The sequence below is a fragment of the Pelophylax lessonae genome, assembly GCF_965119305.1.
Source record: "Pelophylax lessonae genome assembly, chromosome: 5".
In the NCBI taxonomy this organism is placed as follows: domain Eukaryota; kingdom Metazoa; phylum Chordata; class Amphibia; order Anura; family Ranidae; genus Pelophylax; species Pelophylax lessonae.
Window position 1 is genome coordinate 436,402,437 of NC_138772.1, and position 27,989 is coordinate 436,430,425.

A 27,989-nucleotide genomic window follows, 5' to 3' on the forward strand; every position below is an offset into this window, starting at 1 on the left:
TTTGAACGTGAGAAAGGACACCATTTTGGTAGTGTGGATAACCTCCAAAGAACGCAGGCTATGAACGCTATCCCACTTGAAGACTTCCAGGGATGGTATGAAGAATGGAAAAAGCCACAATGTGCATACTTTGAAGAAAAAAATTTTCAATAGTAAACATTTTTAAAATATTCTAATTACTTTCTGAGTACACCTCATGTATCTAGTTTATAAGTCTATCAGTATTTTCACTAGTATTCTCTAATAGCTATATAAATCCTTACACTATTGCTGTATATATATTATATATATATTTATTTTGTTTTATATCATATTTACTTTGCATTTTTATTATTGTATAATCTCCTTTCTTATTTCAATATATGCATAGTATTTTTTTTTTTTTAAAGTGCAATTCTCAAACAAAATCTTTCAGATCTACCATTTTTTTTCTTGTTTAGATTTGCTGTATGGATTATATCCATAATGAATGGTGTTTTTTATATTCTCCTACTGTACGTTTACAGTATTTTACTTTACCTGTAATGAAGCATACCAATTTTTCCTACCCCACTTATTCGACAGAGCTTGCGCCACATCTGAAGTGACCATTTGTCGAGAAACGCGATTGGTGCTCAATTAAAGATCCTTTTTAAAAGAAGCCTACACTTTTTCAGAAATATGATTTCTACATTCTTGTCCTTTTGAAGACTCCACCCACCCATGGGCACCTCTGCCTACCCCATTGGCTTTTGACCATATATATCTACTTAAGAAATGGGATCTGTGATACCCAAAATGTTCATTCAGGTATTCCTGGAATATACAGTATATCCAGGTTACTGATAACATGCTTTGTTGAATTAGCTGCTGGATCACCGTATTCACTTACCATTCCATAACCACAGTGTTTAAGCTGGTTGAAAATTACAAATCACAGTAAAAATATAACTAGCTTATTTCCCCACAGGGACTGTTCTATATAAAGTGCAATATTTAGAGAAGGTTATACTTTCTCTGATATACTGAGCAGATAATCCTCAGAATCCATGATGCAATCAGTCCATTCTTTGCAGAGTTCCATTATTGGGGGTCCTGTGCCACCATATTCTGGAGGTAGGATATTCTCAGAAAAGTGCTGGTGTAGAGTTGGCATGTAATAGCTCCCATGCAAATGAATCTAAAATAACAGAACAAAACAACTTATCAAGCTTTATATTAAAGTTCTGGCTCCTTGTGTACTTGTAAGCAATTGGACTATATTACAGTGTTTCTTTTATTTTTATAATAGTTGAATTTTATGGCAAAAAAAAAAAAAAAAAAAAAAAAAAAAAAAGGTACATTGAGGACATACATGTCAAAAAAGGTGAGCACATATGAAGGTCGCACATGCATATGTAAACGGTGTTTGCACCACAGGTGAGGCATCACTGTGAATGTTGTAGATAGTGAGAGGAATAAATTCTAGCACCAGACCTCCTGTGTAACTCTAAACTGGTAACCTGTAAAGGCTTCTAAAGCGTTGCCTATGGAGATTTTAAAGTATCGAAGCTTTGTGCTGTTCCACAAGCCTGCGCAATTTTAAAGCGTGGCATGTTGGGTATCTATTTACTCAGCGTAATTATCTTTTATATTTTACCAATTTGGTATTATATTGCGTTTTCGGGCAAATTAAAAAGTCACTAAAGTATTTTTTCCATGCAAAAAAAAAAAAAAAAATATTTACATTGTGACAGGAAGTCAGGTAAATCTGTGGATGTAGTCACAGCACGTACTCCGATACTTCCTTTGCCTCAATTAGTCTCCATATATATATATTTTTTATATTTATACATATGTATATTTTTTACCGATTTTAGCTTTATATATAATAATTCTTGATAATTTGTACTTATTGCGTATTTATGTGGATCATATATGGTAAAAACGCACTTTAGTGTAACGGCTATATTTATTATGTATGTGTGTATATATAATGTCCAGCATGATGAAGTAATTTCATTTTATGGATAATTTTTAATAAGATATATTTTTATACATTTAATATATATATTTTTAATATACTATGGTCTTAATGTATGAGGGTACATCACCAGTTAACCTTCACTTAGAATATTTTACTTCACAACACATATATATTTTTATTACCATGACGTTTTTTAACATTATTGTTTTTAGTATATGACGGTACTCTGAAAATAAGCTTTAGTTCGTTATCATTCATGATTCAGCAATATATATACTTTTTAGTATTATGTATTGACATTTTGTATTTTTTTGGGTAATGTTATACATGTATGTTATCCTTAGAGTTGTTGTGGGATTCCGCCAGTGTTAATTTCGTCGACTAAAACCGACTAAAACGTTTTCGTCGACTAACACAATTCAGATGACTAAAATACGACTAAAACTAAAATGGCATTTTAGTCTTAAGACTAAAATATGACTAAAACTAAAATGGCATTTTAGTCAAAAGACTATAACTAAAACTAAATCGAAATTTGCTGCCAAAAATTAACACTGGTGCATGCTCAAAGCATAAAAAATAACATATTCGATTTTTCACTCCAGGACCAGCAGTAGTATATGAGTTTGGAAATTGTAGAGAAATGCTTAAATAATGCATTACAAATTACAATTGAACTACACCCATTTGATTATAGATGACTAAAATGCGTTTTAGTCGACTAAAATGTAGGGCGTTTTAGTCGACTAAAATATACTGGAGTTTTTGTCGACTAAATACGACTAAAACTAAAACACTTGCAGAAGACTAAAATAGGACTAAAACTAAAATGCCATTTTAGTCCTAAGACTAAGACTAAAACTAAATTGAAATTTGCTGCCAAAATTAACACTGGATTCCGCAATATATATTTTTCGTTTTTCTGCTTTTCCTTCTCTTATCCCCCTCCTTTTTCGGTCTGGTTGTTTGCCATTGGTGAATCTTCATTAGCCCGCCTATCAGTTTGGCTTAAAAGGCTCTCTGGTTGCCGATTGCCGCAACTTGACAAAGCGCATGCGCGCAAAACATGTAGTTGCGGCAACCAGAAAGCAAGTTTGTTTACGTCCGTGATCAGCCCCGACTTCCTGACTATAGACCATCGTCACTTCCGGTGATGCGATCCCGTCACTTCCGGCTACCGCGGAAGCAACGGAGGACTCGGGTTTTCGCATACAGACGGACTGTCACCAACTGTGGGACCGTGCGGCGGCCGCGCACAGTGTCCCCTTCTGAGTCTGGCAACAGCACTTCAGCGCCACCCGAGGTACCTTATTTGTCACCAATTTTTTACCAAGAGGGACGCCAGTATATTCCTAGGTCATACCGAGCATTACATTCTCCTTGATATCTCACAGCAACCCAAGGAGGTTCGGGATTGTTGGGACTGTCGTGGCAACTTTTTACTGTTTATTTACTTGTTTTCAATAAATGCCATATTTATTTAAAGAGACATTCTAAAGTCTTCCATAGAGTACAGTTACTTACAGACACCTGTGAGCGCCACCCTCTTTTTTCTAGTAACGCTTATTCAGGTCTTCATCCCATGTTTAGGGTTTGGCAGCTCTGGTAAGTCACAACCCATTGGTCATTCATAAATTACCGCACTGGTTGGTCTGTTCATTACCTAGGGACATTTCTTTGGGATCAGCGCCTGGACCATTTTTGTGTAGTCACAGACAGGAGATACATTTCCACCTGGTTTAGAAAATTCACCAATTACTATAGGGTGTCGGCTGAAAAAGTAGCCAGGACGGCTTAAGGAAGTTGAAAGGCCTTCAGCTGTTCGGAATGAGGAAGTTAAGGCCTCTATAATTTGTCCAAAGGAAGTCTAAGGATTGCTGCCTCCTGACGCTGTGTGAGCTGGGGAGAGGAGGACAGTCAGATGTGTGCCTCCCGACGCTGTGTGAAGCCTGGGAGAAGGATTGCTGCCTCCTGACGCTGTGTGAAGCTGGGGAAGAAGGACAGTCAGATGTGTGCCTCCCGACACTGTGTGAGCATGGGAGAAGACCTCCTGGAGCGATGTGCGCTGAGGAGGGTAAAAAGTGTGAAGACTTCTCAAGGTGAGAAAATGAACTATTTCCATGTGGAAGAAATAAATGAACTGTTTGCTATGTGAAGAGACAAGCAAAGGGACATGTTCAATGTGAAGAAGAAAAGGGAGATGTTCAATGGACATTTGTTGTGTGAAGAAAAAACATGGACTATTGAGGGTCTGCTGTAGGATCAGCAAAGTTTGCCCAACAGTAGGTTGGAGACAGATTCCGTAGGTATGTTCCTGTATGTGAGAAGGTAGCCGCCCACAGTGGCAAGGATTTATTTTGTGTTTTATTTTTATTTTGCTGTTTTTGAGGCTTGCACTTGTGTGAAGTAAATTGCAAGAATAAACCAAACTGTTGTTTGCAACCACTTCTCGGCTATCTCCCTGTGTAACGAACCCCCCCAAAGGGGTCATCCACGCCCGCCACCGAGCTAATCAATCTCACAATATAATATATATATATATATATATATATATATATATATATATATATATATATATATATATATATATATATATATATATATATATATATACACATACACACACACACACACACACACATACATACATATATACATACACATACATACACACTAATATATATATATATATATATATATATATATATATATATATATATATATATATATATATATATATATATATACCCTGGCAGAATTTGATTTCTTAGCCATTTTTCAGAGACTTTGAATAATCACACAAATACTTTTCTTTCACTCGTGGTTAGTGTTTGGCTGAAGCAATTTATTATCAGTCAAATGCGTTTACGCTTTAAATCATAATGACAACAGAAACTACCCAAATGACCCTGATCAAAAGTTTACCTACCCCAGTTCCTAATACCATGTATTGCCCCATTTAACATCAATGACAGCTTGAAGTCTTTTGCAGTATTTGTGGATGAGGCTCTTTATTGTCTCAGATGGTAAAGCTGCCCTTTTTTCCTGGCAAAAAGTCTCCAGTTCCTGTAAATTCTTGGTCTGTCTTGCATGAACTACACGTTTGAGACCTCCCCAGAGTGGCCCAGTCAAGAGACTAAGATGGCTACTCCAGAACTTTCCCTTTATTCTGGTGTAGCCAATGACAGGTCGACCTGGCCTTGTGTTTAGGATCATTGTCATGTTGGAATTTCCAAGTACGTCTCATGTGCAGCTTCCGGGCTGATAAATGTAAATTTACCTCCAGTATTTTTTGATAACATACTGCATTCATCTTGCCACCAATTTTGACCAAATTTCCTGTATTTTTGTAGCTCACACATTCCCAGATCAGCGATCCACCTCCAGGTTTCACAGACGGAACGGTGTACCTTTCATCATAGGCCTTGTTGACTCATCTCTAAATGTAGCATTTATGGTTGTGGCCAAAAAGCTAAATTTTGGTCTCATCACTCCAAAATGACTTTGTGCCAGAAGGTTTGAGGCTTGTCTCTGTGCTGTTTGGCGTATTGTAAGCGGGATACTTTGTGGCATTTGCGTAGTAATGGCTTTCTTTTGGCGACTCAACAATGCAGCCATCTTTCTTTTTTTTGCCTCCTTATTGTGCATCTTGAAGCAGCCACACCACATGTTTTCAGAGAGTCCTGTATTTCACCTGAAGTTATTTGTGGGTTTTTCTTTGCATCCCAAGCAATTTTCCTGGCAGTTGTGGCTGAAATTTTAGTTGGTCTACATGACCGTAATTTGGTTTCGACAAACCCCCTCATTTTCCACTTCTTGATTAGAGTTTGAACACTGCTGATTGGCATTCTCAATTCCTTGGATATCTTTATATCCCTTTCCTGTTTTATACAGTTCAACTCCCTTTTCCCTTACATCCTTTGACAATTCTTTTGCTTTCCCCATGACTCAGAATCCAGAAACATCAGCGCAGCACTGGATGAAAGATGCAATTCCCTCCACCTGTTTTTGGGTAGACATCCTCTCTTTATTGCAGAGAGGGCTGGTTGGGGGAATATGGAGTTAATTAGGATCACCGCATCCCGAAACATAGAAACCAAGAGGGAAAACCCCCAATGGGACTTTTTTATGATGAAAAAAAAATTGACTCTTTAAATGCGTTGCTAGAAGACATGATTTGACGTCGCTCCAGTCCTCCAAGACCATATTGAGTCGAGTGGGGGCCATCTTGCCCTCACTCGACTTCCTGCCTGTGAGGAGCGCGAATCGGATCGTTTTGCCCGCACCATAAGGGTGATCCCGTGGCAAATCTGCCACTGTAACCACCCTTATGTGAAAGAGGATCGTCCGCAGATTAAAAAATAGCTAGCTGCCATAACCCCAGTATTTAATGTCAAAGCACCGACTTATATTTGCGGTGTGAGGTCCGGCAGTGGTTAACTTGCTCTGTGCAATGGTTTTGCACAGAGTAGCCCTGATCCTACTCTTCTCATGTCCCCCGCCAGCACTCTAGGGTCCCCCCTACCAAGTGCCCCCATAGCAATCTACTTGCTATGGGGGCACTCATGCATGCTCACTCCCAAGCTGGCTCTCCGTGTCCACAAGACAGTGTCTCCTCTGCCTCACCCCCCCCCCCCCCCCCGCTTACTGGCTGTGATTGGCAGCAGCGGGAGCCAATGGCTCCTGCATCTCAGCTAATAAGGGAGAGACTAGTGAGAGGTGCTGCTCTCACGCACAACACTGGATTGTGATCAGGCTTAGGTAAGTATTAATGGGGGGGGGGGGGGGGGGTTGCACAGAGAAGATTTTTTTAACTTCATGCATAGAATGCAAAAAGGTAAAAAAACTATCAGCCTTTACAACCACTTGAATGCTTCAGCCCCCCCTCAGCTGGAAGTTACAAAGTTTGGATAATGCATAAACTGTCTTTAGTTTTCTTCCAGGTTAGCCCCAGACATGTCCCTGCACCAATAGCCTAGTGGCCTAACCCTGGCACAGGTGCATTACCACATCAAAGAAGTCTTGGGGCTGTAAAGCACTTGAGTGGCCAGGGAAGTGAAGATTTGTGGCTTGGGATGTAAACAATGGAGGCAGCAGAAGTCAGATCTGGTTAAATATAAAGTATCTCACAAAAGTGAGTACACCCTTCACATTTTTGTAAATATTTTATTATATCTTCATGTGACAACACTGAAGAAATTACACTTTGCCACAATGTAAAGTAGTGAGTGTACAGCTTGTATAACAGTGTAAATTGTCTGCCCCCTCAAAATAACTCAACACAGCCATTCATGTCTAACCCGCTGGCAACAAAAGTGAGTACACCCCTAAGAGACAATGTCCAAATTGGGCCCAAAGTGTCAATATTTTGTGTGACCACCATTATTTTCCAGCACTGCCTTAAACCTCTTGGGCATGGAGTTCACCAGAGCTTGGCCAGTCCATCACCTTTACCCTCACCTTCTTTAGCAAGGTAGTGGTCATCTTGAAGGTGTTTGGGATCGTTATGCTGGAATACTGCCCTGCGGCCCAGTCTTTGAAGGGAGGGGATCATGCTCTGCTTCAATATTTCACAGTACAAGTTGGTTCCTTCAATGAGCTATAGCTCCCTAGTGCCGGCAGCACTCATGCAGCCCCAGACCATGACACTCAAACCAGCATGCTTGACTGTAGGCAAGACACACTTGTCTTTGTACTCCTCGCCTGGTTGCTACCACACACGCTTGACACCATCTGAACAAAATCAGTTTATCTTGGTCCCATTAGACCACAGGACATGGCTCCAGTAATCATCAGCAAACTGTTTGCGAGCTTTCTTGTACATCATCTGCAGACCAATTTGATGCAGTGTATGGCATATGGTCTGAGCACGACAGGCTGACCCCCCCCCCCCATCCGTTTAACCTTTGAAGCAATGCTGGCAGCACTCATACATCTATTTCCCAAAGACAACCTCTAGATATAACGCTGAGCATGTGCACTCAACTTCTTTGGTCAACCATGGCGAGGCCTGTACTTGAGTGGATTCTGTCCTGTTAAACTGCTGTATGGTTTGGCCAACATGCTGCAGCTCAGTTTCAGGGTCTTGGCAATCATCTTATAGCCTAGGCCATCTTTATGAAGTGCAACAATTCTTTTTTTCAGATCCTCAGACAGTTCTTTGCCATGTTGAACATGCAGTGACCAGTATGAGAGAGTGAAAGCTATAACACTAAAATTTGAACAAACCTGCTCCCCATTCACACCTGAGACCTTGTAACACCAACAAGTCACATGACACCAGGGAGAGAAAATGGCTAACTGCATCTCTTGGGGAAGGCACGTTTGCAGGGGGGGGCGGTACGTTTGCTGTGGAGTTATTTCTCAAAATGGGGCTATTTCTACAAGTGGGAACACTTCTGACTCTACACTTCAGCGAATGCACAAAGTGAATGAACACAGGATATGCGGATATAAACACCGCACAGACTACGGGTGACCTTTTTAACCCCTTCAGCTCTTTCTCCTTGTAACATGCACACTCTACCACTCCTTCTGACAGCCCTGTCCTCTATCCCTAAACTCTCTCTCTTTCACCCCTCAGCTTATATATAAGAAGCCCCAAATACCGGAAGCGACGTAATGGCGCTCTACGCATTTCGTATAGCGCCATTATGTCATCAGGCTTCCGATGACGTCTTAGCAACGAAACACGTAGAGAGCCATTGTCCCTTCCGCTTTTTGGAACGCATTTGCGTTACAAAATTGCCATTTTTACCATGCTTGCTGTATTTCTGCTTATGCGAGTACAATACTTGATATGCTCAATAAAATTACTTATGCGGATCCACACTATGTGGCCTTTCCATCTTTATTCACCTGGGGACTGTAAATTGGATGGGGATCCATGGCATATGTGGCCAAGTTTGAGAACTAGCCCTACCCATCCAGGGGTTGGGACGAAATATCCCTGTAGGGACCTCAGACAAACCTGCACCAGTCAGATCCATTGAGTGATTGAGACGCCATACCCCTGGAGGGGTTTTCCGTTCTGGTGAGTGAGGTACTGGGAGAGCAGGGAGCACGAGCACCTTTATTTTACCATCCACCTTCAAGCTTTGCCTGGGACTGGCATTTCTATGAACTATATTTATATTAATTTCAAAGAGTTACTCTTTTATATTTATTTATACATAGTAGCACTTTATCATGTTACTGGATATATCACCAAAAAATAATTCTTGTGCAATGGTCCACAGCACTTATCACTTTTTTTGCACTTCGTCACCTACTGGAGAAGTGTTAATGGAGGATTTTTATTAATTGAATTAATTTAGCAATCATTTATTTCATGTGTTTATTCACAGATTAATGATTATGTTGTGCATTATTGTCCTTAACAGTGGCCATTAACTAATTTTACCCTTCAGCACATGTCACTTTGAACAATATAAATATCAATCATCTAATTATTTAGAAGAGGTATACTTCGTTATACATGTAGCCGATTATCACGCATGACACACTCAGAGTTACTCATTTTTCCCTTTTTCACATTTTTATAATTTATTAATCATTTTATTTTTTCTGGTTTTAGTCCACCAGACCGAATCACCACCCACTACTTTCCTCCTAGGCAGCGCCACCTATCCCTCTCACATTCTTTGTTTATATTTGTATATACTTAAGGGAGGCTGCAGCCAGTTATTGACCATAGCGCGGAATCCTTTTTACGCTATATAAATCCTGCATAATAATAATAATAATAATAATAATAATTGGGCCCAATTTGGACATTGTCACTTAGGGGTGTACTCCCTTTTGTTGCCAGCGGTTTAGACATTAATGGCTGTGTTTTGAGCTATTTTGAAGAGACAGTAAATGTACACTGTTATACAAGCTGTATACTCAGTACTTTACATTGTAGCAAAGTGTCATTTCTTCAGTGTTGTCACAGGAAAAGGTATAATAAAATATTTACAAAAATGTGAGAGGTGTACTCAGTTTTGCGAGATACTGTACATCTGAGAAGTGGGATGGGTAGATTTGGTTTAGCTGAGGGCAAAGGGGCAAAAAGCAATAAGTGCACTTATCCTTTTAAAGTCCTTGTGCCCAACAAGCGACTGTGAAATTGGAGGGGGGTCTAGCCGATTTGCGGGTAAACCTGGGGGATTAGTAGCTGATGGGGGGTACTGATGGGATATGTGACTAAGTAGGGCAGGTGTAACTGATTGGCTGGAGAAGCTGCTGTGGATGGCTGGAGAAACTGCTATGGATGATTGGAGGGTGACAATTCTGCTGCCCCTGATGACGACCATGGATTCTCTCACTTTAGAGGGATTTTCTCTCCTCTTCTGTTCAGGATGGGAGCTGAAAGGAAATCTCCCTACTGAGACACAGATGACGAAAAAAAAAACCCTCACAGGGGTTATAGCCCCCCTCCTCTAGCTAGTGAAAAAAAAAAAAAAAACTACCCTTAGTGCCCTAAGCACATGCTTATTTTGTTTAATGATTAATCCAGTCCTGCCCATTTAGGGCAAGCCAACATTCCATAGATAACTGTAAACCCAGTATATCATATTCCCAATCTGTGCCTGCTGTACCATGTACTTGTATGAAAAGTATCCTGTTCTCTGGATTGCTTCCTTTGTGTGAAATCCCTGGAGTCCCCGACAGTCATCCTGCTTTCCTGTTAAAAACTGACCGCACTAAGCAGGAGAACACACTGTGGCCAGTTCTCTAGCTATGCTTGGAACTCCGCCTGCTCTCCTCCAATTATTATATTTGCTCCGACACCCCCCCCCACCCCCGCACAACGTTGTACCAGGAAGTCCAGTGTAATGATGTTTCTCCTTGCCCCCAGCTTGTTCAGCTGAGAACAAATGGTATGTTATCACTTATAATGTGGGGGGGGGGGGGGGCATTTATAATGTTTTGTTTTTAATCTTTACTCAAATGTTTTGCCTTTCATTTTGATTTTAAATTGAATGGGTTATTTTAAGGTGAACACTATGGGGTTGATTTAGTAAAACTGGAGAGTACAAAATCTGGTGCAGCTCTGCATAGAAACCAATCAGCTTCCAGTTTTTTTGTTTATGTCAAAGTTCAATTGAACAAGCTGAAGTTAGAAACGGCTTGGCTTACATGCAGAGCTGCACCAGATTTTGCACTCTCCAGTTTTACTAAACCAACCCCTATGTGTAGATTTGCTCGTCTCAAGTTCCCTTTGCCATGTACATACATATTTCTGGATGTGTATTAGCTGAGTAAAATTATTTTCTAAGTAATCCCTTTTAGTTTTAAATTACTAAAACATTTTACATACAGTGCCTTGAAAAAGTATTCACACCCCTTGAAATTTTCCAATTTTTTTCACGTTACAACCAAACAAATGTATTTTATTGGGATTTTATGTGGTAGACCAAAACAAAGTGGAACATAATTGTGAAGTGGAAGGAAAATGATAAATGTTTTTCAAAATGGTTTTCAAATAACTATCTAAAAAGTGTAGCGTGCATTTGTATTCATCCCCCTTTACTGCAATACCCCCAACTAAAATCTAGTGGATCAATTGCCTTTAGAAGTCACCTAATTAGTAAAAAGAGCCCACCTGTGTAATTTAATCTCAGTATAAATACAGCTGTTCTGTAAAGCCCTCAGGAGGTTTTTTATAGAAAACCTTAGAGAACAAACAGCATCATAAATGCCAAGGAACACACCAGGCAGGTCAGGGATAAAATTGTGGAGAAGCTTAAAGCAGGGTTAGGTTATAAAAAAAAAAAACAATCATCCCAAGCTTTGAACATCTCATGGAGCACTGTTCAATCCATCATCTGAAAATGGAAAGAGTATGACAACTGGAAAGAGTATAACACAACTGCAAACCTACCAAAGACATGGCCATCCACTTAAACTGACAGGCCGGGCAAGTAGAGCATTAATCAGAGAAGCAGTCAAGAGACCCATGGTAACTCTGGAGGCGCTGCAGAGATCTACAGCTCAGATATGTCTCAGGGGTATGTCTCTATGTCAAGAACAATATAAAGGTGATAGAAAGGAGTGACATTACGGAAGGGATGAGTATGGAGTTAGAATCTGTGTGGGTTGAACTCCATAGGGAAGGAGAAAAGGGGAAAGTAATTGTGGGGGTTTGCTATAGGCCACCTAACCAAGGGGAGGAGGTAGAGCTGGAATTCTTAGCACTAATGAGTAAAGTGGCAAAATTGGGATCAGTCATCATATTGGGGGACTTCAATTATCCCAACATTGACTGGGATGAGGGGACTACACACTCACAGAAGGCCCGCCTATTCACAGAAACCTTACTGGATAATTACATGTCACAGTTGGTGGACTCTCCGACTAGAGAAAATGCAGTCCTGGATCTATTGATCACTAATGACCCAGACATAATCTCGGAGGTAGTAGTCCAGGACAACCTGGGCTCCAGCGATCACAGGATGATCACATTTAGTATAAATAACAATATAACAAGGCAAGTGGGGAACATAAGAACCCTAAACTTCAGAAGGGCAAACTTTCCAAAATTGTACTCATTGATGGAAAGGGTAAACTGGGACCAAACCCTGGGATCCCTGACCATAGAGGAAAAATGGGAATGCTTTAGGAACATATTAGGCAAAGGCATCTTGCAGTGCATTCCTATGGGAAATAAATTTAGAAGAGACAAAGCCAAACCTGGCTGGCTAAACCGTAGCGTTAAAAAACTTATTAGGGGAAAAAAATTGGCCTTCAAGAAATATAAATCAGAGGGCACAGTATTGGCTTTCGAGCAATACAAGGAGGCAAATAAGAAAAGTAAACACGAAATCAAAATGGCTAAAATCAACTTTGAGAGACAAATAGGGGAGGATAGTAAAAAAAAAAACAAAGAAATTCTTTAAATATATCAACAGCAAAAAAACTAGGGCAGAGCATATTGCACACATAATTAGCGATGATGGGGGGATGGTTACAGAGGATACTGAAAAAGCAACCGTGCTGAATGCTTTTTTCTCGTCAGTCTTTACACAGGAAACGGAGGGGTACACTGACCATGACTGTATGGTTAGTAGTAATACACAGGACTTGCCACTATGGCTAACAGAGGGTGAAATCAGGGAAAGGCTGGATAAACTTAACACAAAAATCACCAGGCCCGGGTGGCGTACATCCGAGAGTACTCAAGGAACTCAGTAAGGTTATATCCAGACCACTGTTCCTGATCTTTGCTGACAGTATTAGGACAGGAGATGTACCAGGGGATTGGAAGAAAGCTAAACGTGATTCCGATATTCAAAAAGGGCCAGAGGCATATCCCGGGAAATTATAGGCCTGTCAGTTTGACATCAATAGTATGTAAACTTCTGGAGGGGATGATAAGGGACTATATCGTAGAGTTTGCTAAAGACAACAACATCATCAGCAGTAATCAGCACGGGTTTAGAAATGGGCGTTCTTGTCAAACCAATCTCTTAGCATTCTACGAGGAGGTGAGCTGTGAGCTAGATAGGGGCAGACCAGTGGATGTGGTGTACTTGGATTTCGCTAAGGCGTTTGATACAGTTCCCCACAAGCGCTTAATTTATAAAATAAGGTCTGCAGGTATCGACAGCAGAGTTTGCTCTTGGATACGGAATTGGCTTAAAGGGTGTGTCCAAAGGGTGGTAATAAACAGCGCATACTCAGACTGGTCTGAGGTTGTAAGCGGGGTGCCCCAGGGCTCAGTCCTGGGACCAACCTTGTTCAATTTATTCATAAACAGCATTGAGGACGGGATCAGTAGTGCGTTATCAGTTTTTGCAGATGACACAAAATTGGCCAGGGCAATAACTGCACAGCATGAAGCAGATATCCTACAGAATGACCTGGACAAAATTACAGAGTGGGCAACGACATGGCAAATGAGGTTTAACGTGGAGAAGTGTAAGGTTTTGCACTTGGGGACTAAAAACATAAAAACACAATACACGTTAGGAGGGGAACCCTTGGGGGAATCAAAAATGGAGAAGGATCTGGGAGTCTTGGTTGATGATAGATTAGGCAACAGCATGCAATGTCAAGCGGCAGCTGCCAAAGCCAGCAGAATATTAGCATGCATAAAGAAAGGGATGTATTCCAGAGATAAGACTATAATCCTTCCACTTTATAAAACTCTGGTCCGACCGCATCTGGAGTATTCTGTCCAGTTCTGGTCGCCAGTCCTCAGGAGGGATGTATTGGAGCTGGAGAGAGTCCAGAGAAGGGCAACTAAACTAATTAGGGGATTGGAGGACCTTGACTATGAAGAGAGTCTACAATCGCTCGATTTATTCTCCCTGGAGAAGAGACGTCTGAGGGGGGACATGATAGCAATTTATAAATATCTTAATGGGGATCCCAGCTTAGAAAAAAATCTGTTCATTCGAAGGGATTGCATGAGGACTCGAGGGCATACAATGCGATTAGAGGAGAAGCGTTTTAACCTCAGGCAACGTGGGGGGTTCTTTACTGTTAGGGCTACAAGATTGTGGAATTCTCTACCACAAGAGGTAGTTTCTGCGGGTAGTATGGTGGCTTTCAAAAGACTCTAATGCCCCGTACACACGTGCAGATTATCTGCAGACTTACCTTTTCTATGTAGTGCAAGGGCCTGCCGGATTGCATACAAATTGAAAGTGTTTAGGTTTGACCTCATATTATATGGTTTTGGTAAGTCTGCAGACAAAAGTCTGCAGATAATCTGCACGTGTGTATGGGGCATTAGACTTACATCTCAAGGATCAGAACATTCAGGGGTATGTGAGATGAGTACAGCCACACACACCTACACAGGTTGAACTGGATGGACTATTGTCTTTATTCAACCTCACCTACTATGTAACTATGTAACTATGTAAGATGGGAGAATCTTTCTGGAGGACAGCTACTAGTCATGCACTCCACAAATCTGGCCTTTATGGAACAGTTGCAATAAGAAAGCCATTGCTGACAGAAAAAGCCATAAGAAGTCCCGTTTGCAGTTTGAGAAAAGCCATGTGGGGGACACAGCAAACATGTGAAAGAAGGTGCTCTGATTAGATGAGACCAAAATTTAACTTTTTGGCCTAAAAGCAAAACGCTATGTGTTTGGCAGAAAAATAACATTGCACATTACCCTGAACACATCATCCCCACTGTGAAACATGGTGGTGGCAGCATGCTTTTCTTCGGCAGGGGCAAGGAAGCTATTTAGAGTTGATGGGAAGATGGATGGAGCAAAATACAGGGCAATCCTAGAAGAAGACTTGTTAGGAGTCTGCAAAAGACTTGAGACTGAGGTTCACTTTCCAGCAGGACAACGACCCTAAACATACAACCAGAACTACAATGGAATGTTTTAGATTAAAGCATATTCATGTGTTAGAATGGCCCAAAGTCCAGGCTTAAACCCAATTAATCTGTAGCAAAACTTGAAAATTGCTGTTCACAGACGTTCTGTATCCAATCTGACAGAGCTTGAGCTATTTTGCAAATAGGCCAAATTTCACTCTAGATGGGCAAAGCTGATAGACATACCCAAAAAGACTTGCAGCTGTAATTGCATCGAAAGGTGGTTCTACAAAGTATTGACTCTGATATTTATTTGTAAAATATATTGAAAACCATTTATCATTTTCCATACACTTTACAATTATGTGCAACATGACAAAATGTGGAAAATTTCAAGGGGTATGAATACTTTTCCAAGGCACCGCAGATCTCTTCTGCAATAAATAATTCTTACCCGCCTGTTTGCAAATTTCTTCACAATGTACGAGTTGTACATGTGCAACCTCAGTGTAAAATGCTAACAATTCCAGTCTGCAGCAAGATACTCTTGCATGCGAGCAAACCACAAACCCTGAGGCCATATTTATTCTAGCTGATGCTGGGCCTGAGACATTTTCTGCCCCCACTGTCCACAATCTGGCCCTCCTAAAGTTTGAAAGACAATAAACTGCCTCTTTGTTTGAGAAGTTTGGAGAACATGAAAAAGAAAAAGGAAAAAAAAAAAGAAGGTGGAGTTACAAATTAAGTTAAGGTTTTGGTACCAAACCATAGTGAATATATACATACATATTTTAGTTTACTCACCCGTTCTTTGATCTTGTCAGGTAGGAACGGCCTGATTAAGGCATATACTGGGTGGAAGAATAAAGGCTCGTTGATTAAGTGTATTCCACGAACTTTAAGAGGAAAAGAGTCCTGGAAAAAAATAAATGAAAAATCCCATAAAAAAAAAAAAACACGACCATACCCATCTTCTAATTATAATAAACACAGTTTATTCTACCCTTGTGCTGGCCACAGACCACCATAAGGTATTTTTTGTTCAAAATTATAAACAAACATGTAGTCCAAGATAAAAGGGTTTCTTCACCCTAGAGAAAAAAAAAAATAATTTAAAGTCAGCAACTATAAATACTGTAGCCAGTTCTCTGCCAGTCTTAGGGTCCCCGGCACTGGCATGTTTAATGTGGGAATCTGGCTGTAACACCTTGCGGCTTCAATGCGGATGCGTGTGCTGCCCTGCACTTTGTGAATGGTCTTGCAGCCTTCTGTGACGTACCCCAAAAGGCAGCCGGCAAAGAGAAGGAAGGCCGAACTTCCTAGGCCAAGTGGAAGGGAGAGTGCGTACCTATCAAAACTATGTACCCGCTCCCCCCTAAGAAAATGAATGTGCTAAATATGGTAAGGGGGCAGGGAGAGGAGGGTCGGAATACACAAAGCAGAACCTCCCCTTTAGGGTGAAATTTCACTTTAAGTTACATTCATCATTCAGGAAGAGAGCATGAACAACCAGACACCCCTGGTGCCACCTAGATCTATGGGGTTGGAGTCGTCATCAAAGTGGGAAAAAAAAAAAATGGATTTTTGACTTACCGTACAATCCCTACAATCCTTTTCTCTTAGGTTCATTGACTGACGCAGTCCTCTGGTGCATATCAGTAGGGTTATACTGCCCCCTACAGGAGTAGGACACTAGGCAGAGAAAGTTCTGGCTACACCTATGGGCAGTCCCAGGGGGTATACCCTCTCTTCCTGCATAGGATGTCAGTTTTGTATCAAAGCAGTGTCAGAGAAAAAGATACAACCCAACTCAAAATAGAGGGGCGGGTACTGCATCCGTCAATGAACCTAAGAGAAAAGGTTTTTACGGTAAGTCAAAAATCCAGTTTTCTCCATCGTTCATTGACAGGCGCAGTCCTCTGATGCATATCAGTAGGCACGTCCCAAAGCAGTACCACAAAAAATGAGGGTTGGAAATAGCAGAAAAAACAAGTCCCCAAGGCTAAACACAGCCAACCAGGGACTCTTTAGAACAGTAAGGCCCACCTGAAACAAACAGTAAACACCCTCAAGGAAGGCCAAAAAGCCCCCTAAAAACAGCAGCCTGCAAAAACTTTGCGGCCAAAAGAGGCATCAGCCGATGCCAACACATACACCTTATAAAATTTGGTAAAGGTGTGAACAGACGACCAGGTAGCCGCTTGAAAACCTGAAGCACAGATGCCTGATGGAGAAAAGCCCAGGAAATACTAAGCGCCTGAGTACAATGCGCCTTAACAGGGAAAGGTGGAACCTGACCCTTAAATAAGCCTGCACCACCCTCTGCCTGATCTAGCTGGAAATAGTCACAGCAGAGGCAGACAGCCCTTTCTTTGGGCAATCCGTGAGAACAAAGAGCAAATCCGACTTACGAAAAGACTCCGTATTGGTCAGGTACACCTCGATTGCCCGAACTACATCCAGAGTATATTCCTTAGGATGTTTGGTTCAGGACACAAAGATGGTAATACAATGTCCTTGTTTAAGTAAAAACTAAAAAACCACCTTCGGAAGGAAGGACGGATTCGGACGAAGTACCACTGTCTCTATGAACCCCCATAAAGGGAGAACGACTGAATTAAGGTCCCAAGGTGGTAACGGAGGTCGTACCGGAGGCACCAAGTGTCGCACCCCCTGTATGAAGTTACGCACCAGGGAATGGGTGGCCAATGGCCCTTGGAAGCAAATTGCCAAAGCCGAAACCTGAACCTTGATAGTACTCAAGGCCAAGGCCAACTTTTGATCAACTCCCCGTTGAAGGAAAGCCAAGATCCGAGCCACCGAGTAAGAGCGAGGAAGAACCCCAATAGACTCAGCACACAATATAAGACTTCCACATACGATGATAAATCTTCCTAGAAGTCACTTTCCTTACTTTAAGCAAAGTGGGAATCACGGAAGCAGACAATCCCCTGTCCTTCAGCACCTGGCTTTCAAGAGCCAAGCCGTCAAAGCCAGCGATCATAAAGCAGGTGGAAGATTGGCCCCTGAGACAGTAGATCCTCCCTGAGAGGAAGTCTCCAAGGAGCGTCTGCGACTAGCCTGACCAGGTACGTGTACCAAGCTCGGCGATGCCAGTTTAGAGCCACAAAAATGACCGGAATCCCTTCCGCCTCAATCCTGCGAAAAAGTCTTGGCAGTAACTTGAGAGGAGGAAAGGCATACATCAGCTGATACTAACCCCATGGGGCCACCAGTGCATCTGCCAGAGGGTCCCAGGAGCAGGCCACAAACCTCTGCACTTTTCTGTTGAGTCGAGACCCCAACAGATCTTCGTCTGGAGAGCCCCAACAAAGACAACTGCTGGAACCCCTCCGGATGTAGGGACCATTCCTCTGCATCCAAGGCAAGTCGACTGAGGCAATCCGCCTGCCAATTCTCCACTTCTAGAATGTGAAGAGCAGAGAGAGCTGAAACAAGGCGTTCTGCACAACGAAGAATGCCGGACACTTCCAAGGCTGCAAGGACACTCTTGGTGCCCCCTTTGCGATCTATATAGGCCATGGCCGTGGCATTGTTCGATTGAATGCGCACTGGACAACCCCTCAGGTGCTAGGTGTAGTGGACTAGGCAAAGCCAGATCGCTCTCCGCTCCAAGACATTGATCTATAACCCGGATTCCTCCAGGGACCAGACTCCATGAGCAGAGAACCTGCTGAGGACTTCACCCCACCTGAATAGGCTTGCCTCCGTGGTGACAAATTGTCCAGTATATAGGGAGGAAGGATTTTCCTTGCTTGAGCATCGGGACCGAAGCCATTAGACCAGGGACTCCCTGGTCACCGGGCTCAGTTGGATCTGAACATCCAGAGAGTTTGGATTCTTGTTCCATTTGAGAAGGATTTCCCTCTGGAGGATCCTCGTGTGGAATTGAGCGAAGGGAAACGCCTCGAAAGACGCCACCATCAATCCCAGAACTCGCATGCAGGTTCGAAGGGACGACCACTTGCTGGCCACAACAGCTGAACCGCAGTCTGAAGGTCAAGATTTTTCAGGAGGAAGAAACACCCTGGCAGAGGACGAGTCCAAACTGAGGCCCATATAGTCCAGTCTCATGGACGACGACTTCCGAAGATTTAGAATTACGGATGCACCAAAATGAAAATTCTGGGCCGAAACCGAAAATGCAGGATGCCCTTGGCCGAAAACCAAAAATTACTTTTTTCCCCCAAATGATTTTAAAATAGATAGAACAGGGGCATACACCAAAAACAGGCAGCGACGTACACCTGTAGCTAGTATGTAGTATATGTACTGTGACGGGTTGGCAAGTGGTTAATTTAATTACCAATGATATTTGTATTATGCAGCATGAGGGGGTTAATGTATTGCCACTGCTGGTCACTGATGCATTAGTGACCGACCAGTGGCAGTTAATTAACCCCTTTGTGCTCCATTAGTGCAACCAGTATCAGTGTTAATTAACACTGGTTGCACTAATGCAGCACAAAGGGGTTAATTAACTGCCACTGGTCGGTCACTAATGCATCAGTGACCAGCAGTGGCAATACATTAACCCCCTCATGCTGCATAATACAAATAACATTGGTAGAGTATCATCAGTATAGTATTGCATGGCTGCTCCACTCCATTTAAACCAGCTGTGCAAGATCAAGTCAGTAAAAGTGACAGAAGACAGCAGCACATCCAATTTCCAAAATAAAAATCATCTTACAAACAGTTAACTGCTCAAGATTAGTGGAGTTCAGTAAACAGGTAATGGGTTTGTTAAACTTCTAACCTGAACCAACAGTAAATCCTCCAAAAGTAAAATAAAAAACCCATGCAGCACACACACTAGCTGAATGGAAGCTGAAATGGTTAACAGCCATGTGTTCCTGCAGCATCTTCATCTTATCAGTGTATCAGGCAATGTACAGCTCAGGGAGATAAAACCATAAGGAGTGAGGGGAGAGGAGGCTGATGGTAACCTGCATGATGCCTGAATACACAGCTATCTGGAACACACTGCAGTCCACCAGCATTCCAATGTGACATTGCTCTAATTCTAGTCATACCTTCTTCTTGCCGTGCAGCTATCTCCTGGTGCTCTCAGTCAAATGTGGCGGGCTGGAGAGGGGCGGGGGAGGAGTGTTTTACTGCATGCTGACTGGCTGTGGATGGAAGGGAGGAGGAGCTCCACATTTCAGCCCGCCCATCCCTGACATCAGAGCTCTGATCTGACAGCTCTGCTCCCTCACTGACTCACTCACTCTCACTGTGCTGGAATGAGTCACACTGCAGAACGTAGTGCTACACTGTCCGCACACCGCCTCTGAATCCAGGGATAGCAGTGATAGTGGACCTGGCCGGCCAATATCAGCGGCCATACATTTTCTGCATCCTTAACCCCTTATCGGCCGAAATTGGATACTCACATTTTCGGCCGAAATTATCGGTGGCCGAAATTTCGGTGCACCTCTATTAGAATCCAACCAAACTCCTCCAGAGTTCTCATGGTGATTTCCAAATTTGTTGCCTGCACCATAGGGAACTCAGCACGGAGAAGCAGATCGTCCAGGTAACCCAGGACTGATATCCCCCGCTGCCGTAGTAGCGCCAGAATCGGAGCCAACACCTTCGTGAAAACTCAGGGAGCAGAGGAGAGACCAAAAGGGTAATGCCACAAACTGATAGTGATCCTCTCCCACGACAAAACGGAGAAACCGTTGGTGACCTGCACAGATTGGAATGTGAAGGTAGGCATTTTTGATGTCTATGGAGGCCAGGAAATCCCCCTGATGTAGAGAAGCCACCACCGTGCGAACCAATTCCATCTTGAATTTCTGAACTCGCATGGAACCATTCAGTGTCTTTGGGTCCAGGATTGGACACACCTTGCCTTCCTTCCTGGAAACCGTGAACAGCAGCAGGTGGGTACAGACCGTGACCCCCTCACACAATCGTTTGGCTGCCGGCGCACCCACTAACCCTCCATCCAGCCTATGAACGTGGTCCCCAGCCCCCGGGAGTAGGCCCAAAACAGCCCCCGCGTGGTGGGGGGGGGATAGAAGAGGGGGTGCATGACAGGACAGAGGAGAACCCGGGATTGTGAGGGTCCGACAGTCCCAGGGAGAGGCCCGCGTCCACCCCAAAATCCGCCGGGGGGGAACATTTACTCACCATACCAGAACACAGGCGGGAGCTACCTCCTGACAGAACCCCTCTCCACCGAAGTGGGGGGGGGGGGGAACGGTCTGTTGGCCAAATAGGAACGCTGCCACTTGGGCCTAGACCTAGCCGTGTGCGACCTGGTGAGAAGTTTAACTCGCAGGGCCAGTGGAGAGCTAAGGTCTGCACGCACTTGCTGGCCGGCTAGGGTGACCACTGGATCTTTACATCCAGCCCGTCGCCCAGATTCGGCATAGTTGCTTGTAGAACTCACAGAAAAAAATCCGGAGAAAGCTAGCTAAAAAATTATCTACATAAAATTTTTTTTGCCAGGACCAGAGATCCCAGCAAGGAACTAGGTCCTTACTCCTGACTAGGCAGAATAAAACAGACATCCTATGCAGGAAGAGAGAGGGTATACCCCCTGGGATTGCCCATAGGCGTAGCCAGAACTTTATTCTGCCTAGTGTCCTACTCCTGTAGGGGGGTGTATAACCCTACTGATATGCATCAGAGGACTGCGTCCGTCAATGAACGATCGAGAAATAAAACAGAACCTAGTAGGTCTCCAGTTTCAGAAACGGGACATTGCCCAATCATTTCTAAAGCAGCTCAGTTATCTATCAATTATCCATTAGCAACTTTATAAAATAAGATGTACCAAAAAGTAACTTGTCATGCAACAGTTCAATATTTGGGCTAACACTAGGAAAAATTTGGAAGCAAGACCAATTTACCAGGTAGGCTGCACATGCACAACATGGAAGGGGTGGTAGGCAGCTGAGGATACTTTACCATCCCTTCGTCTTTACAGAGAATAGAGATGTGGGAGTTGGTATGAGGTTCCAGTAAAGGCAGCAGGAGACCAGAAGAGCCACACTCCCGAAGTATTGTTTTCTGAAGAGGACTTCGGTCGGCCATCTCTATTCAAAAAGGAATGGTGTTCGGACGTGCAGGCAGCAGGCACCGATCAAGTAAGGTGTCCCTTCAACAGAATTGGTTTAAAATTATTGACTTCTGTTGAGCGGGGATATCCGTACACTGATCAAAATTCAGTTGGTCTCCGCTGAATCTGCCAAAAGTTTGATCAGAGTATGGCCAGCTTTAGGCCCCTTTCACAATTGTGCGACTTGTCTGCGATTTGGGACTGCAAAGTAACATTACAAGTTGTACTCCATGATTTCCAATGAGTATCGTTCATATCTGTAGAACTTCAAGTCGCAACGACTTCAAAGTAGTCCCTGCACTACTTTGGGCAGATTTTAGTTTGGAGGTCCAAAGACATTGCTTCAAGTCCAGTCAAAACCACATAAAAAAAATTGCGGTTAAATCATGTGACTTTTAGGTCATACAAGTGTGAAAGGGGCCTTCGGGTCCTTTCACACAAAGCATTATCATTGAAACAGATAAAAAGCATGAAAAAAAAAAACAACCCTTTTAAGTTTTTTTCATCCCTCTTCACTTCAACAAATATCTTCTTTTTGTATGTCTTTTTAAGTTGCTGAAGGTGGACAAAAGTATAAAACAAAAACAGCCTAAGGGCTCTTTTACACGGGCGGTCCGATCAGATCCACCTGTGAGTTTTTTAGGCGGATCTGATCGGATGCCCCATTCAGCCCTATGGAGCAGTGGATGTCAGCGGTGACATGTCCGCTGACACCCGCTGCCATCCGCATCCGATCCTGTCCGTGAAATCCGGACGGATGGAAACCCCATTTCCTGGGGATCGGATCGGATGAGAGCGGACAGGCTGTCCGCTCTCATCCGATTCCCCATAGAGAGCAGCAGGGGCTGTGACACCTCCCTCTCCGCACTGCAAGCAGAGACGGAGCTGTCATCCGCCAGCTCAGCGGGGATCGCGGATCGTGTGAAAGAGCCCTAAGGGCTGGTTCATTACTGAACGCAGTGTGGGGAAAAAGCACGCTCTGTGAGCTTTTCCGTCAGTGTGTGCAAAACGCATTGCCTTTGCGATCTGCTGCGGGTGCCAATACATAGTGTGTAGCGCATTTGTGGGTACTGTGGTACCATGCAATTTGGTGCAGTGCATTTTTCAAAAGCAGTACATGCACTACTTTTTGCATGATCAGTGCGATTTCAGCTCATTCAAAACGAATGGGCTAAACATTGCACTGCAGTGGATCGCATGATGTGAACTGGCCCTGAAAATTAATCTAAATGGAACTGACATAAAAACGGAAGAGATGTAAATGGACAATATCGGATTATATCAGCAAAAATGGGAAAGGATGCAAACCATTCATTTTTTTTTTTTTTTTGCAGACATAAAATGGACATACTGTATGTGTTTATTTCCACCTGCTCATAGATATACATTCAGTCTGAGCACCCGTGTGAAAGGGCCCTTAGGCGACAGGATGGCTCTAAATAAACCTTCAGTCAGGTTACAGCGTGTAAAATCACTTTACATAACTTGCCAACCCTTTTTTCCTACTGTGAGCTCTGCTCGCTGTACTCCTTACACTATTAATCATTTTGGTTTGTGGTTTGGAGAGCTGTTTACGTTTTTGTATTTTCGACTACCTTAATTAAACTTGCAGATCTACTTGGCAGTCCCAAAACCAGGCGTGTCCTTACCGCACCTCGCTGTTAGGGCATTACTATGATGAGTGGCCTACTAATACACAATTACACATCTCTCACCCACTCTATACACCACAGAAGGACAAATCTCCCGGCACAGTGATTGCATTCTCACAGCCGTCAAAGTACATGAACAGCGGCTCCATCTGATTGGAAATTTTCTCTCATTTACTGTCCCACTGACAACAATGTCACCAGACAGAGGAAAATCATCAAAAACACAGGCAGAATCCCGATTTAAATCATAATTTTTAAAGAGCAACGGTCATCTCCGTCCTGCAGCAGCTCCTCCTCTGACCCGCTGTTGACTCACCGACAGTCCCATTTACTTCAATGGGACTGCTGGTATGCGGCAGTGACACAACAAGAGGAGGGACGTGGCGGTAGCAGGTGAGTGGATGCCTCTAACAGGCGCTACCATGATTGATCTGAAATGACAGGTGCTCTTTAAATATAAAGGACTCATTCTTGCTGGTAGTTACTGTAAAATTGTGGGAATGCATCAATGCAGTGCATGTTATCTCCCCTTGCAGAGCTTGGATTCGTTGAATGGGTTTAGCAAAAATGTAAATATTGCAGAAAATACAGTCTCATGCTACATAATTAAGCACCATTCCTGCTGAATAAACTAACCTTTAATTGTATCCTAAATAGATTTTCACTCCAAAAGCATTTATTTAAAATTAATTTCAATATAAAGAAAAAAAAAAAAAAAAAAAAATTGGATTTTTTTTTTTTTTTTTTAAATCATTGATTTTTATCTTTTTATCTACCCTGGCAGAAAAAGCATTTTGGCTGGAAATACAAGGACTTGTATTTTATGGGCAGTTGTAAAAACAAACCTAGCCAGGCATATTCTGACATTTTTAAATTCAGGTTATATTTCATGCTTCCCGGTGTTAGACAAGGGTTGTGCTTTACTGCTCTCTCACAATGTAATTCAATTAAATCAAAACACGTGGATGATCTTTGTATGCCAACAGTTGCTAAGCAGGGAAATTGAGTCACACACAGCACTCCCTCTAGTGGCTAATGTAGAAATCACTACATTTACTAAATTTGGAAAAAAAAAAAAAGGAATAAGATTGAGCTTTTGAAAGCATGAAAGTCAAATAAAAAAAAAAAAAAAAAAAAAAATCAAAAAATAGATTGCCCTTAGAACTTAAAAGCAGAGCTCCAACCCAAAAGAGGAAGCTCAAGCTTGTTCACACTTTTTTTGGGGGGGGGGGGGGGTACCTGGTTTGACAGGTACCCAACTTCTCCCATTTCTGGGTAAAATCACTGCGGTGATCTTCGAGTATGTCCGGCCCCTCCTCCTTCCCCCACTGCCTTCTGGGGCATACACAGGTCCCAGAAGACGGCAGGACCATTCAGAAAGTGCAGCATGACTTGTGCATGCGCAGTAGGGAACTGGCTGTGAAGCCTGAAAGTTTCCCTTACTGAAGATGCCAGCGCCTGTACCCGAAGCCGAAGGATTGGGTTTGGGCGCTGACATTGCTGGATCCCTGGACAGGTAAGTGTCCTGATATTAAAAGTAAGGAGCTAAAATATTTGTAGCTGCTGACTTAAATTTTTTGGGGGGGAGACTGGAGCTACTCTTTAAAAAGTGTCCCTAAAGGCAAAACTTTCGTTTTGGAAAGAGTGAAGAGGGATTAGATTGCCTGTCATGATTTATTGCTATCTATGTCCCCATCCCTCTCTATTTGTCCCATTTATTTATATCATCAAAAGTGAAAGTAAAAGAAAATCCAAAAATTTGGGTTGATATTTGGGTTGGGTTGATATTAGAACAGGAATAGAAGTGAAATCTTACAATGGGGACATAGATTTTGGGGACATCCCAGGATTCCCTTAATTTGCAGGGATTCCCTCTCACTTCCTGTTTTGGCTATGGGACAGAAAGTGATGGGAAATCTCCCCAATGGGCACAGATGGCAAAAAAAAAAAAAAAAATAAAGGTTTCAGCTTGAGTGACACTTTTAAAATGTGTGCTCATTAAAGGCACATTATACAGTTCCTTTAAAGGAGAACATACCTAGTTGTTCAAGAATTGGAGGGCAGATTACATCTATGTATTGTATGTACATCTATGCATTTCTATTTTAAACTGAATGTTATTTTACAAGGTGATCATTTACAAATCATTTTAATGCAACGCAGGTGAACCTGTGACCTAAATTGCATTAATGCACTGCATAAGATGTAAAAGGGCCCTAAAACCCTATGAATTCGGATTCTTGGTCTACCTGTAAAATCACTTTTCTTGGATCACATCACCAAGACCTCCGGTATTTCATGTTCATGACTTGGGTTCCGCTGCCACCTTCAAATGAATGGACTGGTCAAAAAAAAAAAAAAAAAGGCAAGAAGTCTTCATTCAGACATCATCCTCAGTTTTATGGCAAGCAATGAGGAACACGGACAAAAGGGGAGAGATCCCTGTGTCCTGTGATGTACTCTACAGGAAAACGAAAAATCCTAACTTCTTAAATCGTACATCACAGGACACAGGGTGCACCAAATTCATGACTACTTAGGATGTCACAAAGTACTGAACAAGACAGGTTTGCAACACAGCAACAAGGCCAACATGCCCAAACCTAAAAACAGACTATGGAAAAAACCTCAATACAAAGCTGCCTGCAAGACCTTTTAAACAAAACTGCCATTTGAAGCAGCATGAAAATCTAACTGGTAGAACTGGCTAAATGTGTGCAGAGAAGACCAGGTAGGTAGAGGCCTTACAAATCCAAACAGAACCTTAAGGCTGAATCACCCAGGAAAATGGACACTCCTGGAAAAATAGGCCTTGAGCAGGATGTATCCACCTAGAATTAGTGGATTGAAAAACAGCCTGACCCTTGTGGAGGACACCCGGGTATTAAAAAAAAAAAAAAAAAAAAAAAAAAAAAAAAACCCCACACGCACACACACACACAAACACCAGAGGCTCAGTCTTATGAATTCTCATGATTTCAGATTTTATATAAAAAATGGATTTTTGTAAAATCTTACCGTAAAATCCTTTTCTCTTAAGCTCATTGACAGACGCAGTCCTCTTGATTAATATCAAATCGGGTTATACTGCCCTCTACAGGAGTAGGACACTAGGCAGAAGGAAAACGTTCTGGCCACACCTTAGGGGCAGTCCCAGAGGGTATATCCTCTCTCTCCCTGCTACAGGATGTCAGTTATGTCACAAAGCAGTGTCAGAGAATTTAACCCCACCCAACTCAAAAGTAGAGGGGCGGGTACTGCGTCTGTCAATGAGCTTAAGAGAAAAGGATTTTACGGTAAGATTTTACAAAAATCCATTTTTCTCTGTCGCTCATTGACAGACGCAGTCCTCTTGATTAATATCAAATCGGGACGTCCCAAAGCAGTGCCACAAATGAGGGGTGGGATAACAGAAATCAAAATTTAAATCCAGAAGGCCCAACCGGTGCCGACTAGAAGTCTTAAAGGCTCATCAAACCAAAGGATGAGACTCAACTGAAATCCAACAGAAAAAAACCGTCGAGGTAGACCAACGGTCTCCTCAAATTGCGGCCTGCAAAACCTTGTGGCCAAAAGAGGCATCCGACGATGCCATCACATCAACTTTATAAAATTTTGTAAAGGTATGAACCGACGACCAGGTAGCCGCCTTGCAAACCTGGACCACTGACGCCTGATGGCGGAAGGCCCAAGAAGCACCAAGCGCCCGAGTGGAGTGCGCCTTAACAGGGAACGGAGGATTCCGACCCTTAATAGAATAAGCCTGTACCACCGTCTGTCTGATCCATATGAAGATAGTCACGGCAGATGCAGGCAACCCCTTTTTGGGGCCATCCGTGATCACAAAAAGTGAATCCGTTTTACGAAACGAGTCCGTAGTTTTCAGGTATACCCTGATTGCCCGAACCACATCCAAGGAATGTAACGCACACTCCCGAGGATGACTGGGCTTAGGACATAGGGAAGGCAATACAATGTCCTCATTCAGATGAAACTCTGAAACCACTTCAGGAAGGAATAATGGATT

At 42.7% G+C, this 27,989-nt stretch overlaps 1 protein-coding gene across 1 annotated transcript in view; it reads right to left on the bottom strand.

The window, feature by feature from the left end:
- Positions 1-812: 812 nt before the first annotated feature.
- Positions 813-27,989, bottom strand: part of TTPA (alpha tocopherol transfer protein) — an 84,884-nt gene continuing 57,707 nt past the window's right edge. Inside the window, exons 4-5 of the mRNA XM_082259757.1 lie at positions 16,019-16,129; positions 813-1,159 (exon numbers count right to left, since the gene is read on the bottom strand). Coding sequence (XP_082115883.1) covers positions 986-1,159; positions 16,019-16,129 — 285 coding nt within the window. The 3' untranslated portion in view covers positions 813-985. The remainder of the gene's footprint in view (positions 1,160-16,018; positions 16,130-27,989) is intronic.